The sequence below is a fragment of the Balearica regulorum genome, chromosome 5, assembly GCF_011004875.1.
Source record: "Balearica regulorum gibbericeps isolate bBalReg1 chromosome 5, bBalReg1.pri, whole genome shotgun sequence".
NCBI lineage: Eukaryota > Metazoa > Chordata > Aves > Gruiformes > Gruidae > Balearica > Balearica regulorum.
In genome coordinates, this window is record NC_046188.1 from 25,965,855 (window position 1) to 25,982,997 (window position 17,143).

The 17,143-nt window shown below is 47.1% G+C and overlaps 1 protein-coding gene across 3 annotated transcripts in view; it reads right to left on the bottom strand.

The window, feature by feature from the left end:
* FLVCR2 (FLVCR choline and putative heme transporter 2) overlaps nt 1-16,061 on the bottom strand; it is a 39,582-nt gene extending 23,521 nt beyond the window's left edge. Inside the window, exons 1-3 of one of the 3 annotated variants that reach the window (XM_010305043.2) lie at nt 15,412-16,061; nt 1,849-1,990; nt 454-594 (exon numbers count right to left, since the gene is read on the bottom strand). In XM_010305043.2, the coding sequence (XP_010303345.2) occupies nt 454-594; nt 1,849-1,990; nt 15,412-15,921 (793 nt within the window). In that variant the 5' untranslated portion in view covers nt 15,922-16,061. Of the gene's footprint in view, nt 1-453; nt 595-1,848; nt 1,991-14,337; nt 14,934-15,411 lie in introns of those variants that run through there. The other 2 variants (XM_075753853.1, XM_075753855.1) reach the window with 2 other exon arrangements.
* Between the last annotated feature and the right edge of the window lie 1,082 nt (nt 16,062-17,143).

Below are 17,143 nucleotides of genomic sequence, written 5' to 3' on the forward strand. Positions count from 1 at the left end.
AATGGGGACGTCTGGCAGCCATACCCTTGCCTTGGGAAAGGACTTGCACTCAGTGTTGTGACTTGCACTCAGACACAGCTCCATATTTCTCTTCAGTAAGTACTTAGTTATTAGCAATGAACTAATCTGACTAGGAAAAAAAAAAAAAAAAAAAAAGACAACAGGATAAGGAGAGCCCCTGAACTGAAAACAGTGAAAGACTGGGAGAACAGTAGTGGGGGCCTATTGTCCTCTGTGTGCTTCCCTTGCTTTTGTTCCTCCCTAGGCATTTGCTTGTAACCACTGCTGGAGATTACTGGGCTAGAAGGGTGCCTGGTCTGTGGCAGCACAGATATTCTTACGTTCCCCTAAAACAACTCAGGCCAGTTACTGCCCCAGCAGAGCACAGAGAGGAAGGGAGAAGCTAAGCATACCTAGCAGTGATAACTGCACAGAAGAAAGGCCAGAGCTTACCGTAAGTGACCATAAGCAGCAAAAAGTTGGCATTGCGGAGCAGACGGAGGATTGATTGCACGTAAGAATACTCCTGTATTGGTCTTGACTGGATCAAGGCCTGGGCTCGGCTTGGAGGGTGCGGGGGCTTCTCCTTGAAGACTGAAACCAGACAGAAAGTGCACCTGTTTGTAATGGTGCAACTGGGGAGACTGAGCACACACTGTGGGTAGAGCCATTTGAGGGACAGCAGAGGGACTGGTGAAACCAAGTGTGCAAAACACACCATTGTCTTTAAGCTTTTATCTCTGTGCATGAACTTACCCAGGAACAGGAGGGAACAAGTTCTCTCCAACAATAACACCTGCCAGTGGGGAAACACCTTGCCCTCAATTAGCTTTTTCTATAGGCAGTATCTGGTAGCAACAAGAGCTGTCAGGACTAATAATGCCTTTGTCTCCAGGAGCATGGCCAGCCAGCTGCAGGAATGTTGTGTGGAGGTACAAATGCAAAAGTGGAATGGGAAAAGCCAGCTGGCAAAGGTGGCCTCGTGCCCTGCAGTGCCCAGTGAGCAATGACCTATGCCAGGTTTAATTTCAGGCCTGGCACTTCTTAGGCTGGCCAAGCCATCTGCTGTCCCTAACTAGCATTAATATAGCATCCAGAAATCCTGGTCACAGGTGATACTGCTGTACCAGGTGCTAGACAGCCATTTTTGTACCTTGTCTATTCCCTGCCCGAGATTCTTTAAAGTCTACATCTGATCCAGCCACCAGACAACATGAACAAGCTGGCAAGAGGAGCCTATAAAATAAAAATTACATGGAATTCTGCAGACAAATTCTGCTCTCCAGCAAGCATACCAATCTTTTTGCTAAAGATCTGGCTTCCACTTCACATATTAAACAGGGGTATTGCACCTCTGGTGTCCTGCTACTGCCCTTAATGCTTCTTTCTCTCCACTCATTAGTTACCTTTTTTTTTCCTGGGAACAGCTTGTTCCTGTGATGTCATATACCTCTTAAGGGTAGGGAGAAAGAGGCAGGTTAGTCAGGTCCAAGACATAACCCAAGACCCAGCACCCTGTTTGCAGGCAAGACGGCTGTGAACCTTGGAAGATTTCTGTTTGCTTTTACAGGACTTATTCATGCCAGGGTTTTATTATGCAGGCAATCCAAGGATGAAATGAACAATTTTGCAGGCTCACCCACAACCTCTTATACTCCCTTCTACATGTGCTGTTCATGAAGGGTTTGAAGCAGCAAGACATGTTATTACATGACCCCATCAGAAGCATGCTAGGACACATCCCCAGATAACCTACCCAGCCCAGTTCCTAGCACACAGGCCCCTCACACACACAGGGTGATCTTCTCAGTCCCACCTGGTTTCATGTGCATGGTCCCACCTCCTTACCTATGACGACCAGGATAAATAGGGCTGTTGCCACGCCTGCAGTCATGAAGAACATGATGCTGATGTGGTAGGCCAGCTTCTCCACATCCTTCACATTTGGAACGAGAACTGGAGGGACCAGAAAGCCCACAGCAATGCCGAGCTGAGCAGGAAAGACAGGGGACACAGAGGTGTGATGTGAAACCACAACACTGCCACCACCCCACAGCTCACCCCCCCCCCCCCCCCCCCCCCCATGCCCCATAAGGGCTCAGCTGAGCCTAATCCAATTTCACAACCAAGGTGAAAATCTTCTTTACCACCCAACAATTAAGAGATAAAAGCCAGCTATCTGTTGCAATTAGGCCATACTAGAGATCCTCCCACTGCACTCTCAACTGTCAGGATATTCAAGGCGAGGTTTTATAATAGAATTGAGCAGAATCAAGACTTCCATCAAAGTGGAAGTCTTACTTCCCCTGTCCTCCCCCATGCCTGTATGTTCCTGTCCACACATACATCCCACTCCTTATCTCCCATCTGCTCTGGTGCTGGCCTGATCACCTGGTAATACAATATGGCTCTTTAAAAGTGGCAGAAAACAAGACCCTCAAAACCCACCAATTCTTTGCTGGTTTAATGAGTTGAACCAATTTGTTTTCCAGCCAGACAAGCACAAGGGCTGGAACAGAAAACAGCCCACTCCTAACGAGTGAGATATTAGTCTGGCTCAGCCACTTTGTGACACTGTTTCCTAATGAGCCCCCTCCCAAGACAAAGCTCATTCTATGACCGCTGGGAGAACCTAGAAAAACATCAAGGTTGAGAGCAAAGGAAGCGCTGATGGCACTTATCCTAAACATGGAGGTTGTGTGATGGGGCTTGGCAACTGCCCCTGGATAAAACGCTGGGCTCTGAAAGAAGAAAACCCTGCAACTCTGGCCTCTACGGTGCCAAGAGCCCCACATGGCCAGCTGAGGAGCTCCTGCAGTGGCAGCGCACGCTTTAATGAGAACATTAGGGCTTTTAACTCCACAGCTATTTCTCCAAGACAGCGACAAGGAGCTGTAGTAGCACTGGCTTTGCCACATTGATAAGTGGGACTGACAGTGGCACAGACCTTCAGTGCCACCCTCAAATAGGGGAAGAGAAGAAATAGCTGCTTTGGTGCTTAAGACCACACTTCTCTTTTCATAAAGTGGGACCTGAAGTGCACTCAGCACATGCATGAGTACTTTAAACACAAGAGGAGCCTACAAAAGCCACTTCACCCCCCACTTTGTGTTTCACTGTTTGTGAATGTGTTTCAATCACCAAATACAAGCACTGTGTATTTTACCTGTTTCCCTGCAGCCCTCTCAGACATCAGAAAGAGAGCCATGCTCAAGCTCTGCTCTTGCTTGCTCTCAAGGTTCTGCACACTTACCACAAAAAAGCAATTTTTTATTTAGCAACACCCTCATTTTTTGTATTTACTGATTTAAGCCTATGTTTGCTGTTGTGGACAGTGACAAGACACACACAAGAGCCTCCAACAGATGGAAGGACTGAGAAAGCACCCAAGAGAGATGCCAGGTGGCCATGCAGCCATTCTCATCCTTGTTTGAAACAGAGATTTCCAATCTTTTTTGCAGGCTGTACCATTTGCCTGGAGACAGGAAAGCACTAACAGTACCACTGAACCAATACAGACTAACAGCATAAAAAATTCCCACCCAAAGTGGTTATTCATGCTACACCAATACAGCCTCTATAGAGCCACTGCCCTCATCACACTAAGAGAGGAGGTAGGAGCGTGCATACCATGGAAATGAGGATATAGTCAAACTAAGCCCATTGCATTTACCATTTCCTTATAGGAAATATTAGGTCAATAGGAATCAATTAGCATCACCATGACCCATTGTCCCAGGATAACGCACTGGAGAGGATACTGTTTATGCCTCGCTGATGACTGAACAGCGCCACTAGCCAACAGCTGCACTACAGAAGGATTCTGCAGTGCTTAATGGCTTCATAGTCCCTGGAAAGGGTCTATTACTCTACAGATATGGAAAGCAAGGACTAAGAAAGGTGAGGACTGTGCTGCCCATAAACCACATCCAAGCATGTCAGCGTACAGAGCAGAAGGACCCAGGAGCCCTGTAACCCAGGCACAAGCTCAGACATGTTGCCTGGGCTGCCTTCTAGCAAAAACTCCTTGTGCTTTCCGCATGCTTCTTCTGTCATATCTCCATGTTTCTGGGATGCCGATGGACTCATTTTGGAAGACCTGCTCACTGACCAGGATCAAGATCATAGAACAAATACATTTTAGGTGCCGCATCTGGTAGTTGGGATAAAAATCAGCTTGTGCCATCCAGCCAAAAACTCTCCACAAACTGCACCCTCCTCCATCCAGCTGGTAGATTTTTGAGACAGAAAGAATGCTTATGTTTCAAATAGAGCTATCTGCTAGACTCAGACACTTTATTTAGCTTACAAACAAGTAACTTTTAACCAGGTCTGGCCAAACTTCTGTGTCAAACAGTGCCTTCCACTGGGACCTGGAATAGCTTGGGTCAGGATCAGCAACAGGCATCTGTGCCAAGTTCATTCTTGGTGCTGGGACATCTCAGGGTGCCAGTGGGAAGAGTCACCAGGAGATTACAGATGTGCCCCAGCAGTTCAGGGCACTGTCAGGAATGAGAACTTTCAGGGGTTGGTTAAATGGACTGAAGACAGACACAAGTTGTGCTGTCCCACATAGCAAGTCAAGGACTGAAAGAGTTTAGGAGGAAACTTAAAAGAGACCTTAAGGAAGGCTAAACGTTCCTAACACCCACACGGCACAGGCAGCCTCTGACACGGGACTAAACTTGCCAGAGCTCAACTTTGTTCAGACATGGCCTATCCTCAGCCTCTCATCACGATGAGTCAGGTCTGCTCTCCTACTGCGCACTGCCCGCTGATCCCTGTGGCTCACTGACTACCAGCGAGCATGACTACCAGCTGGCTTAGAGGCTTCAAGCTCTGATCTTCATTGAATTGCATGCCTCCCCCTTCTCTGCACAAGGGAAACAAGCCTGCAGCTGCACAGAACAGGTAACTGCACCACACACAGATGCTCACAGAGATCGCTCCTAGAGGGCAGAAGCCTGTTTGTTTCTGCAGGATATTTATTTTGCCCTGCTTGTGGCCAAAGTGCAGGCCTGTGGCTCCCACATGCCTGCTCAGCCCAGGACACAGCTACACTGGGCTTCACTCCTATCTCCTTAGTATTCCCAAAGGTTCAAGCTACAAGGAAAAGACTCTCAACATTGCTCCTTTCCATTCGAGGAAAGAGTCCTACTAGCTCTTACATATCAAGTCTCACATGTGGCCTTCCACCCTTTACCAAACGAGGTCTATAAACACGTTCCTGGAAATTGCTCCTTTGTCTTATCATCGTTTCATTCTTGGAAGATGTAGGCCAGATTCCTGTGCTAGGTGCTTCTTGGCTTCCTGCTCTCTGCAATCACATGCTAGTCCCATGAGCTGCTGAACTGCAGCAAAACAAGAACAGGAAAGGAGGAGAGATCCATGCTTTATTCTGACCTCTGACATAAGTTCCTCCAGGACCACAGTCAAGATTCACTCTTTTCAGGTCTCCCTCTAGCTTCTCCCTCCTGAAAAAGGATCTATCTGATGTACCTAGCAGAGAGGGTATTGAGAATCTGTTTGGCAAATTGTTCAGAAATCCTTTAGTGGGAAGTCATTGCTTACCCAATGGGACACAGACTTACTCAGCTTTCTTGGACACTGCTGCCGTCTTTTCAGAAGACCTGAACAATTTTGTCCTCTCTCCTCCCCTCCCAAAAAATGAACCACTTCATCCATTAGGAGTTTGTTAAACCTTTGAGAAGGACTAGATGGTAAAAGGGGGGAAAAAATTTCCAGCAATCATAACAATAGGAGATATATTTTATATTTCAGAGCAACTGATATTAACCCTATGAAGATGAGGCCCCTTGACTTGACTAAAACTGAAAATTTCCTGGAGGATACTCACAGACCCTGAAGTATTCATACCATTTTTAGCAACAAAGACAAGCTCTCAACAACACTTTACCTTTCACAGGGAGATTTTTAGCCTGGTTCTCAGCAGGCCAGTGCCCACATCACCATCACCCCAACAGGCAACACTGTAACCAGTTAACCAGGGAATTTAAAGATGCCTTGGCAAATAACTTTTCTCTGTTTTCCATAACTCTCATATCAGGGCTGGAAAATGAAGCAAGGTGAAAACAAGGTTGGTTCTGCAACCGTCTGTGCTACCCTCCTTACAGAGGCCATCAGTCATTAGGGTTCATAGTGCAGTCCCTCTCACCAGCTTACAAATTAGCATCTCCAACCTTTGTACAGGCAGAAAGGTCTCCAAGACCTATATAGATAGGCTTCTAGTGGCCAAAATCTGGCACATCATTCAGCATCCCCACACCAAAAACACACAACACCGTCCTGATGTCAGAGAATCTCTCCCCAGGAACCCAGCTGCTGGCACTTTATTTTAAGAAGGTTTTGAGGTAATTTTTAAACAGAATACCAGGGAAGTCAACAACTACAGCAGAGTGCACTGTTCAGATGACTTATTCTTTAAAGGCTGATACAGGATAGAAGGAATCTATTTCCCACCTGAATTTTGTCAAGGACCAGTCCCAACAACATCATCATATAAAAGGGTGTACAAGAACAGGCAACAAAACCAAGAGTAAGTGGCTAATAAGATGGCATAACGTACCCAAAGTTTTGAAATGGAAAATGGGATGTCTAATTTAACTGTTTCTATACCAAGAGTCTGCTGAAGGAAGATAATCAGTGTGATATCAGCATAAAAATTGTAAATGAATGATCGATGGAGCAGTGGGTCTCCACCTTAAAGAAAACTAAGAGTCAGCAACAGGAATACCAAAGCCCTATAAAATTCCCTAAGTAAGCACAAATATCAACAGAGAAGACCACCAAACGCACAAGGTCAATTAAAGTGTTCAAAGATAGAGAGAGGTGCTGCAAAGGCAGAAAAAATACAACAGTGAGAAATTTCAGCAATGCCCTTGCAGGCTAAATAAGCGTCATGACAGGGATGATGCAGAGACTGCATTTTTGGATTCCATAAATACTCTTTTCTGAGGAGAACCTATAAGAGGCAGCACAATTTGTGATTTAGACCTAGAGCAGCACAGTGTGACCATGATCAATATTACAGAATGGTTCTGCACTGCACTCAAATTCAGCTTCCTTGCAGCAGTGACAAAAAAAAAAAACCAAAAACAAAACACCACCCTCCAAAGCACTATGGCAATATTTAACTCACAAGAGGGAGCTGCCTAAAAGGAAAGAAGCTTGTTAAAAGGAAATTAAAAAGAAAAGTCAAAGAAATTAAATGTATGCAAGTGGCATTAAGATTGTGTAAAAACACTGCATCAGGGGCTCAGTGTAAGCTTAGAGAATATTAGCAAAAGATTTTAGAACAGAATAAAGGAACGACAGTTAAGTAAAAAACAAAAAACAAACAAAAACCCAAAAAACCTACCACCACCATCACCCAACTCAAAAACTGGACATCATTCCTTCAAGCAAAGAAAAAAGACAGGAAGCTGGACCAAGCTAAAGTAAAACTATAATTAGGCCAAAACAGGCTGCGGAACAACTTTACAAACTAAGTCAAAACTCTTCAAACACAGCAAAATCAGGAAGCCTGCCAGAAAGTCTGTAAGGCAAAAAGATGATCGCTGTGGAAGAACATTCGAGAAAGAGGGAGAACTAAATGAAGTCTTGCACCAGCGTTCATGGCGTGATATTTATGGGAGGTTTCCACATCAACAGAACTTCTTCACATGGCAAAAATCTGAAGCGTTATCAGTGGAAAATCGTAATCAGTTTATTTCAGCTGATTTCTTGTACAAGGCATCAGGACCAGATGGTATTCATCCAGGAGTTCAAAAGAACAAGTCAACAGAAAACCCACACTACTCACACACAAACACACCAAACTGCTAACTCTGCTCTGTTACCAAATACTCAATTCAGGAATGGAGGAAGGGAAAAGCAATGTGAAGGTTTAGGAGGCCCAGTACGGGCAGGAGTCCCAGGAAACCCCAGGCCAGCAGCCCACCAGTTTGGCCAAATGGGCAGAAACTGTAGCAATCAAAAGATTTAAGTTTACACATTGATAAACACAAATACAATAGGCTTTTCAGACACTAAGATTTCAACACAATCTCAGCAAGTTCCCAAGCCAAGACTTCGGAGAATTAGGAGGATAAACTCGTTTTTTACTGTCTTTCCCTTAGCACTTCTCACTGACTGGCCTGGGGCTGCCTGACAAATTTGGCCTGACCTAGGCCAGATGCTCCTCTGTTCTGATGCATCGTACCTTACCAAGGGAAAGGCTTTTGGGAGAAAAAAAATATAAAATAAAATCAAGGGCTTCACTGGCTCTCAGCAAAGAGAGCTCATTGCATTTGTCAACACACAGTCGAGCTACTCTACGTTTCCACTCGCAGAAGAGTGACTTTTAACGGGGCCCACGCTCATCTTGATCTAGAAATCAATCTTTCACGCACACCACCACCACAGATCAGCCTGGAAAACAGAAACAAGAGAATCTAACTACCCACTGCAGACCCCTCTTTGGGGGATATTTGTGAAACTCTATCAAATTCAATGTGTTAAAGCATGAATAAAACCAACACTTCACCTGGGCCTAAGACTTCCTCTCCTGGCAGCCCTACACTAAGCCATCCACACAGTGCCACTGCCAGAAACCTTCTGAGGGTCACACCAACCCAATTCCCTCCAGGCCACCCCTCCATTTCTAACGGCACCTCCTCCACAGCCTTGGAAAGCAGGGGAGCGGGAAAGATTTGTGTAACTACTGGGGAGATGCAGTACCAGTCTTGAACCATTTACTTACAATGCACCTCTAAAACCTGTAATCCTCAACATCCATGTCAACCAAGGAATGCAGAGATGAGGAATCCTCTAGAAAACCAGAGGGACAACCACGCTTTGGAAGGAAATGACTGATATTTCAATTGTTTTAACAAGTCAGTCCTGCTGTACATACTGATTTACCTGTTTTCTGACAGATATGTTTAAGCTCATAGGGCTTCACATTTGCAAGATGTTCTTCTTCAGACACAATAGCAGAAATGGTTTGGGGTTTTGGGGTTTGTTTTGGGTTGGTTTGTGGGGTTTTTTTTAATTATACTTGATTCTAATACAAGTGGCTTCAGATACCAAGAGCTTAAAAACAAGTCCTGTGATACTCCCCAAATGAATGAGAACTGATCCGACAATATTATCACCAGGTAAGCCAAGGTTCTCGGTGAAAAGTCAGCAAAGCAAGTCTGCACACTGCAACTGTTGTTCTTCTGGAAACCTCCATCTCAGATAACCACCACAACAATAAGTTGTCTCTCCAAAAATCTTACAGAGAAAACACACAAGCCAAGTACAGCAATATCCATGCTGTTCAGTAACAGATGAGACTAGATCAGCACATCATGTATCCCATGCTAGCTACCCTGTAGTGCAAACCAGTGCAAAGGTGCAGAATGTAACTGGTAGTGGCAAAAGGACACGACTGACAGGTGAGAGAAGGGGGAAGTTGCAGTTCGCTGGATCTGAACAATGTGCCTTTTGTTGCAGCAGGAAGGCCCTTACCAAGGGGAACGGAAGGGCTCTCCTCCTCACTATGTTGCTTTTACATGTATGAGAGAGGGAAACTTTGAACCAAGCTCAATACATACAGGACCTGTGCCAGAGGCCTCTCTGACAGTTCTGCCAACATAATTAAATGCATCAGACCTGGATCTCCATTCACCCAGGGAACCCCTTTGAGGAGGTACCTATTCCAAAGCGCTGGGCAACACAGCCTCTTCCTCTACTCTTGTCTGCGTGTCAAAGCTCTGCCCTGTGGTGCTCCCTCCTTTCCCAACTACAGTTACCTCCCACGCTAGAACCATGACATTTCACAAGAGCAGCTAAACTTTCTGACCCTACAATTCCTGTATCGCAGTCTACAGAGAGCAGCCACCCCCTCCCTTCTCACACCCTGTGACTCCTTCTGCACATTGGCTTCCTGATCCTTTGCTATCACCACAGGTCCCAGCTGCCTTTCTATACAAAAGCCTACAGTAGAATTGAAAATACCCAACTGAAGAGCTGTGTAAAGCAGAAGTTGCCAGTTCCTACCCAGTATACTTTTGTACTGATTGCTGTACAGAATATGCTTCTTCCATACCACTGACAGAAGAACTAAAAGGGCCAGTTGAAATCCAGATAGTCAGGAAGTCAACATACGTAAATGTTTGGAAACCACCGCTTAGTTGCCTTTCTTTCAGTGTTTTAAGAAGCACAAAGGACACAAGTTGTGAAAGGAAAAATTGTAATCCAGGCCTTGTAACAAGATAAGATAGGGCTTAGGCTCTTTTCCCTCTCCCACTGATGTGGGAGATAATGTATGTTTTCAAACTGCACTTGCACAATCAAGTGTACTCTCCTGGAAGCAAAGCAAACGCCCTTCCTCATCACACTTCTGCTTCTGTGGCATCATCTCATACTGCTTAATATGATGTAATGCCATATGATGATCACTCCTCTATGCAAGTCATTGAGGGCCTCTCAGCCTTGAATGCACCTTCCCCCAGTTTACTGGGAAAGAAACGCAACTCAGCAAAACAACAGCAGTAGATAAGAGAGAGTAAAGCAGAAGAGGGGTTTTAGCTCTGACAGCTCCTTCAGCTTGCCCAAAAGCTAACTGCTTCTGTGAGGGAGAAGGGGGAGCTGCCTTTGGTGTGTAGCTGGGAAGGGAGCACCAAATGAAATAGGTAGAAAAAGTTCATTTCAGGCTCCAGTGTCCATTTACAGAAACTTAAGCATTCCTGAGAAAGCCACGTTGCTATTTGGTCAGCACGCCCTCCCACACTGAGCCATGGCCAGGATCTGGGAGAGCTGGCCACATAGCACTCCCTGTGATCCAAGCTCTCTGATCCACCCTGCCTTTCATTACAGGGAGAGAAATGAGCCAGGACTGGAGAACGTCAACCATTAACTACTGCCACTACTACTCCTCTTGGGTCCTTGCTAAAATCCTTTCTACTCTAATAGCTGAAACCCTGGGAGATACAGGGCCAAGCTACAGAGGGATGCGAGGCAGACCACCACCTGCCCCTATTTCTAACAGTCATCAAATCTCATCTGAAGAGATGGGGAGCCTCCAACATGGACAGAACAGCCAAAGAAATCCAGAAGTCCACTCGAAGACAGGAATTCCACAGGACGTGCTCCATTTCCACAACACTTCTTAGACTTTCAGATGCTGCCTTCCCTGAAGTGTGACAGGCACAGAACAGAGTTAGCAGTGAGACATCAAACAGCAGCACATGCTCAGCACAACCAGCACTGCAGGCTCACCAGCACAAAAGATACAGCCATTCAGATGTTGCTCACTTGATTATTTGGCAACACCCACCAGAAGAGAGAGAGCATTTCCCTGAATTTCATTCACAGCTTATCATTCAGTTTGTCCACTTCAAAAGCCATCACCCAATCACTGTTAGACTGGCACTCCCTGCAGTCTGCAGATAGGACCTAAAAGCTCTCCCTCAGGCCATTTCTGTTATGGAAGCCCTAAATCTCTGAAGTTACATGCCAGCTGCATTAGAACAAGGACAGACCCCACCTGAAGATCAGCAGGGTGCTGCATCATTTTTCCCCAGAGGCAGAGATTCATATGAAGCTGAAGTTTTCTTTCCTCAGAAACCACATCAACACCTTTTATCAATCCTTGCTAAAAAACGAAGAGGCAAAATTACAGCAGAAAAATTGTCGAGCACACCTGCATCCTTACTCCAAAGCCCATTAGCTGCTTGTTTCTCTTTGTCAGAATGGCAAGAGCCAGGAACAAGGTCTATTTCAATCAAAAAAAGTAACAATAGTGGTGGCAAAGCAATACAAAGTCACAAACACAAATGTTCTTTCATTGCCCCTGTGCAACACAGTTACACACTTCCCTGCCTGCTGTCCATGTCCCTTGCCCCTCAGGTGACAACAGGGAGGTGCAGCAGTAAGAGGTACTCCTAAAACCCACATGCATGAAGAAGCATGGGCCAGCACAGCAGTTCAGCATGCACCACGGCAGCTGAAGCAGAGAGCTGGTACCTGGCCATCAGGCATCAGCTTGTAAGTCTCAAAAAGCCATGAGAATTGAACTCATTACCTAAACATCCCCACCACTGTGTTAGTTCTGTCATGCCACAGCACTGTGTTTCCTCATCCTCAAAATACAGCAGAGCAAGTATGTTAAAGGAAGGGGCATGGCTTGCTGCTCCAGCAAGCTCATACTCTTGTAAATGCCAGTATCTCAGGAGAGCATTTCTTCCCACTGCAGTCCTGTCACCAGAAAGAATGAGGGGACAGTCTCCCTCCAACATAGAAATCAGAAGCCCGTTTGATGCAGCCTGTCAGGTCTGAACCATGGCCCCAAACAGGGAACCGCCTGATGAATCAATATACCAAAATGGAAGCAGCACAGCCTCATACAAATCGCTTTCTTCCACCCATCTCTTGTGCGTGGGACTTCACGTAGATATCCCGTGCTGAGCTCCTCCACAAGTGATACTGCTGACAACGTAGCACGCACGCTACTACTGACAGCTGTATTTCAGCAGAGAAGCGTGCTAGACAAAATCCTCCCAATATTCGAACACATCTGAAGGACATTATTGAACTCTCCAAAACACTTCTGCTTCCTTATTCCAGAACTTCAGCCTGAGGAGAAGCCCCCACATCAATTTTTCCTAGTCTTTTAAGCAACGAGATGCCAGGACTATTTTAATAACACTAATATTTTAATGCCAAAGTATCCAACATACAAGTAAACCCCATTCTACACCTCCCCATACATGCACTTGCAGGGACAAGGAAAAAGAATGGGAAAACCTGTGCATTTCCCTGTTAAAATGGGGAAAAATAAAATATGAAAGCCACAGTGGGTAAACAAAAGAGTGTGATCATCTCCTCCACAGGCATTCACACTCTTCTCTTCTAGAAGCTCTCCAGCATTGATTCAAGAGTGCTCAATCTAACCCTTCTTTGCACTTCAGATACCACAGCCAACACATTACCAGAAACAAGCAAGGAGAATCTAATACTCCACTAGGGTTTGTTTGGTTTTTAAAAGGTATTTAATACGCAGTCTGACGGATTCAATGATTTACTGTGCAAGGCTAACTTTGAACCTGAAGGTTGCCATCACTCAGCAAACAGCAGCAGCAGCATCACCCCGGCAGACCTAGATGAACCAGCAGGCAGGGTTCTCCTCAGGACAGCACCGTTTAAATACTGCCTACGGCCAAGAAGGTATGAGCAGAAAGAGAGCAGGGGTATCAGAGAAGCAGTGACACTACCCCACTCATCTACGTAGTTGGTTGCAATTCTTGATGGAGAGGGACATCAGTGCTTGGCATTCAATAATAATAATCATGATAACAAATCATGACAGAGTTTTCTACCTTGAGGATCTGTAACTAAGTGACATGGCAAGGAAAGGAAAGCCATACAGTTGTAAAGCAATGAGCACAGGGAATAATTTGCCATGCTGGCATACTGCAATTAGAAACCCGCTGTATTATACCCTTTGCTAACACTCCCTAAACCATAGTCTTTAATTGCAGAGTCAGGAAAAAAGGATGCCTCTATTTCTTCCCCCTGCCCAACATCACCAGTAAACAAAACAGCTACTTTTCATTCACTGTGATTATGCACTTCGGGACCCTTGACTAAGGGAATGAATAAGTCCTTCCTATGGAGTCATTGCCATTTCTGACTTCTCCAGTTCTCTAAAAGGAAAGTCTGGGCTTACAAAGCAAAGGCTATGTACTGAACTGAGGTCTCATTGACATGTCAGTTCAACCCCCAGAGCAGTGTGGAGCACCAAAAGTGTAGCCAAAGTTTGGTTTTCATAACTGTTGTACTAACCTGCTCCTTTTAGGACAATGCACCACACATGCACATAGTACAGGCTGAAAACCTCATTGTTTGGATTTCTTACGCACACTGTTGAGTAACTCCACCTGAATAATTAAAAAAAAAAAAATCTGACAGAAAAATGTTCAGTTACTTATTTACCCCTAAATCAGCAGAGTCCTCATGCCAAGTTCAATGCCTTTCACTCTGAAGATTCATTTAAAACACATAAAAAACAGTCCAGTAGCCTGGGTGATAAGAGCAAAGAGGAAAGCTTAAATTCTCTCAGAGCAAGATAAGTATGTTTTCTCTTTCCAAATTATGTAAACCAGAGTCTCTTTAATTCCCTAGTGCTGTTCCCCAAACTTCAGTTCCACAAATACCATTGCCAAGCATTCACCTCTTTCTGACTCAGCAGTACCTAAATAAATACAGAAACCCAGGAATGTGTGGAAAGGAGACCTCAAACCCACTGCACACAAAGTTATCTGTGAGAGAGAACCGTGCATTAGAAACTACCTGAATTGCAAACCATTCAAATCCAAATAGCAGCCACTCATGGTCTGAATCAAAGGTGGTCCAGGGTGGTGCAGAGTCATATGTAGGGGAGTACATTGGGTCTCAAAGCAAGGGGCACGGGTCCAGCCTAACAGCTAATGCCAGGTTCTGCTTCCCTCTTCTTTGTGTCAGCATTGCAGAGCCAGACTCACTTTGCCTACACCACATTGCATCAGTATTGGCCTGCCTGCTTCATGCAACAGAGATGAGTGGGTGTTCTGGTGCAAGGGTCAAGAAGCTATTTCCTGGATCCTTTCCAAGCTGTGGAAAAATTTATCTCCTCTGAGCACTAGCCGGCTACAGGAAGATGGTCACACCTTGAGCAAGTGCAGGTCACTGGCCTCCCTGACCCACCTCAATACAAGAGTGCTCGAGGAGCTTACCTCACCCTAGCCTGATGGGAGGTTTGTTTCTTTTCAAAGCAACTGCTTGGGGAAACTCTGCACCTACTTTTAAAAGGTATGAAAGTGCTAAAGTCCTTTTCCTCCAGGGCTCAGTGACAAGTACTCTTTCCAGTAGACAGCTTATCTCCTTTGTCCCATCCAGTTGTTAGCAGGAGGAGGATATTGCAGTGTCAAGTCCAAATGCAACTGCAGATCTGAGGTTAGCAGGACACACTGCCTAAAGCACGTTTCTCAGCACCGCACATTCCCCTCCAGCCCATCCTTGGTTCTTCTGAATCACACCCCTATGATTCACAGACAAGAGGGCACTGGAGACAACCCTGAGTCCAAACACCTCTCAAAGCTAGGATCATACCCACCTCACATGCTGCCCCCACCTTTATAGACTTAGGTCCCACTTGCCTCTGCCACCACCATCAACCTGCAGTCTAACCCCAGCTGCATCCCTCCAGGTACCAGCTGCATTTCCCAGGGGGAATTTCACCAAAGTGCCTCTTACCCCTGCTGCTGCCCTTCCAGGCCCTGTGCATCTCTTCCCTCTCCTTATGCCCCCTTAGCAATCCCAGTCTCCAGCCAGGCAGGTGACAGCCCAGCCCAGGTGCCCAGCCAGCCAGGGTCAGCCACCCATTACCTGGTTCCCAAAGACAGCAATGGAGCAGGCAGTGGACACCTCACGGGAGCCGAACCAGACAGAGGCGATGCGCGAGGGCATGCCCAGGATGAAGACCTGCGCCAGGGAGCAGATGACCTGCCCCAGGACGGTGATGGGGAAGAGGTGCGGCTTCAGGCTGCCCAGCTTCACCCAGGCGCCCAGGGCATTGAGGGCTGAGCCAGCCAGGGCGATGAAGCGCAGGCCCCTCTTGTCCAGCAGCCAGGCGACGGGAAAGAGCAGGGGGATGTAGGTGAGCATGTAGCTCATGGAGAGCCAGTCGATGGCGAAGGCGCTCACATCATAGAAGCGCATGAAGATGTTGTTGATGCTGCTGTACTGGATCCACTGGAAGGCGTTGCACAGGGAATAGCTGCTGAAGAGCAGCACCACGGCCCAGCGCCGCCGGGACAGCCGCACCTCGGCGGTGGCAGCAGCGGCCTCACCCGCCGCCGCCAGCCCCGGCGCCCCGGCAGGCTCCTGCTGCACCATGCCGCCAGCGCAGCCTGCCTGCCTGCCCGCCCGGCTCCGCTCCCCAACGGCACCCACCTGGCCGGGAAATGCCGCCCAGCCACCCCCACCGAGCTCACTGGCTGCCGCCGTGAGGGAGGGCGCCACCGCCCCCGGCCCGGCACTGCCCGCCCTCCGCCCCGCCCGCCGCGGGGGCGGGAAGGGCGTCTCGCCGCCTGGGACGCGGCCGGCTGTCGGCCCCGCCGGGGTACCTGTGGGGCGGCAGCCGTGGCGTGGGCCCTGCAGAAGCGCTGCCCGGCCACAGCAGAGGGGCCGCGACCCCCTCCCCGTGGCCACCCCGCCATTTGCAGGTCCCGCCGAGCGGCCGCCCCGGGGTAGGAAGGGCCCGGTGCAGCCGAGACCTCAGCCGTCAGTGCGAAACCGAAGTGATGAAGAGGACGTGGAGTGAGCCAGAGCTGTGTCCTGGGAGGAGGCCGTGTGCATGTGGGCAGTGCCTCACGCAGCCAGAGATGCCAGGGTGGATGCCTGGAGGATGAACCAGATTTTGGTTTCATTTGGGTTGGCTTCCGATGGGGGGCGGGGGGGGTTGTGACATGGCACACTACAAAGCGAAAACATCCAGTGAAGTCAAAATTAAAACATCTCAACGTGACCGAAGCAAAAGAACCAAAAGTGATGTTTGTTTTCATCTTCATGTGGAACTTGCAGTTAATGAGTCAGCTCTTGTTTTGCCATTACTTTAGCAACAAGCCAGTCTGACAGATTCCTGCCTGGAGATCACTTATGATCTTCAGTTCATTTAATTAACATCGTGTTACCTGAATTGTACAAATATTACTCAGCGCAAGCTTTAAGAGGATGAAAAAGTGAAGTTTCTCTGCCTTGTATTTACTTTGTGGAATGCTGTCAGAGGTTACCAATGCTGTCCTCTGAGTTATCCACTTTACTGCCGGGAGCAAAGGCACACACTCAGCTTTGGTGCCTTTATGTTCTTATTTCCCATGCAAGGGAAAAAAAATAATTAAAAAAAAAGGCTTTGAACAAATTATTCCAAGGAGAACAAATGTCACCTTAAGTGGTTCTTGCTGTGTATCCTCACAGAACTCACTTCTTGTCACCCTCTTGGGTTTCCTATTCCCAGCAGAGCAGCCAGGAGCACAGCTGGAGACAAAGCCAGTGCAACCTTCCCGATATGCTCCCCTGAAAGCACCACAGGGCAGAGCCGCAAACCTTCCTGCTCTCC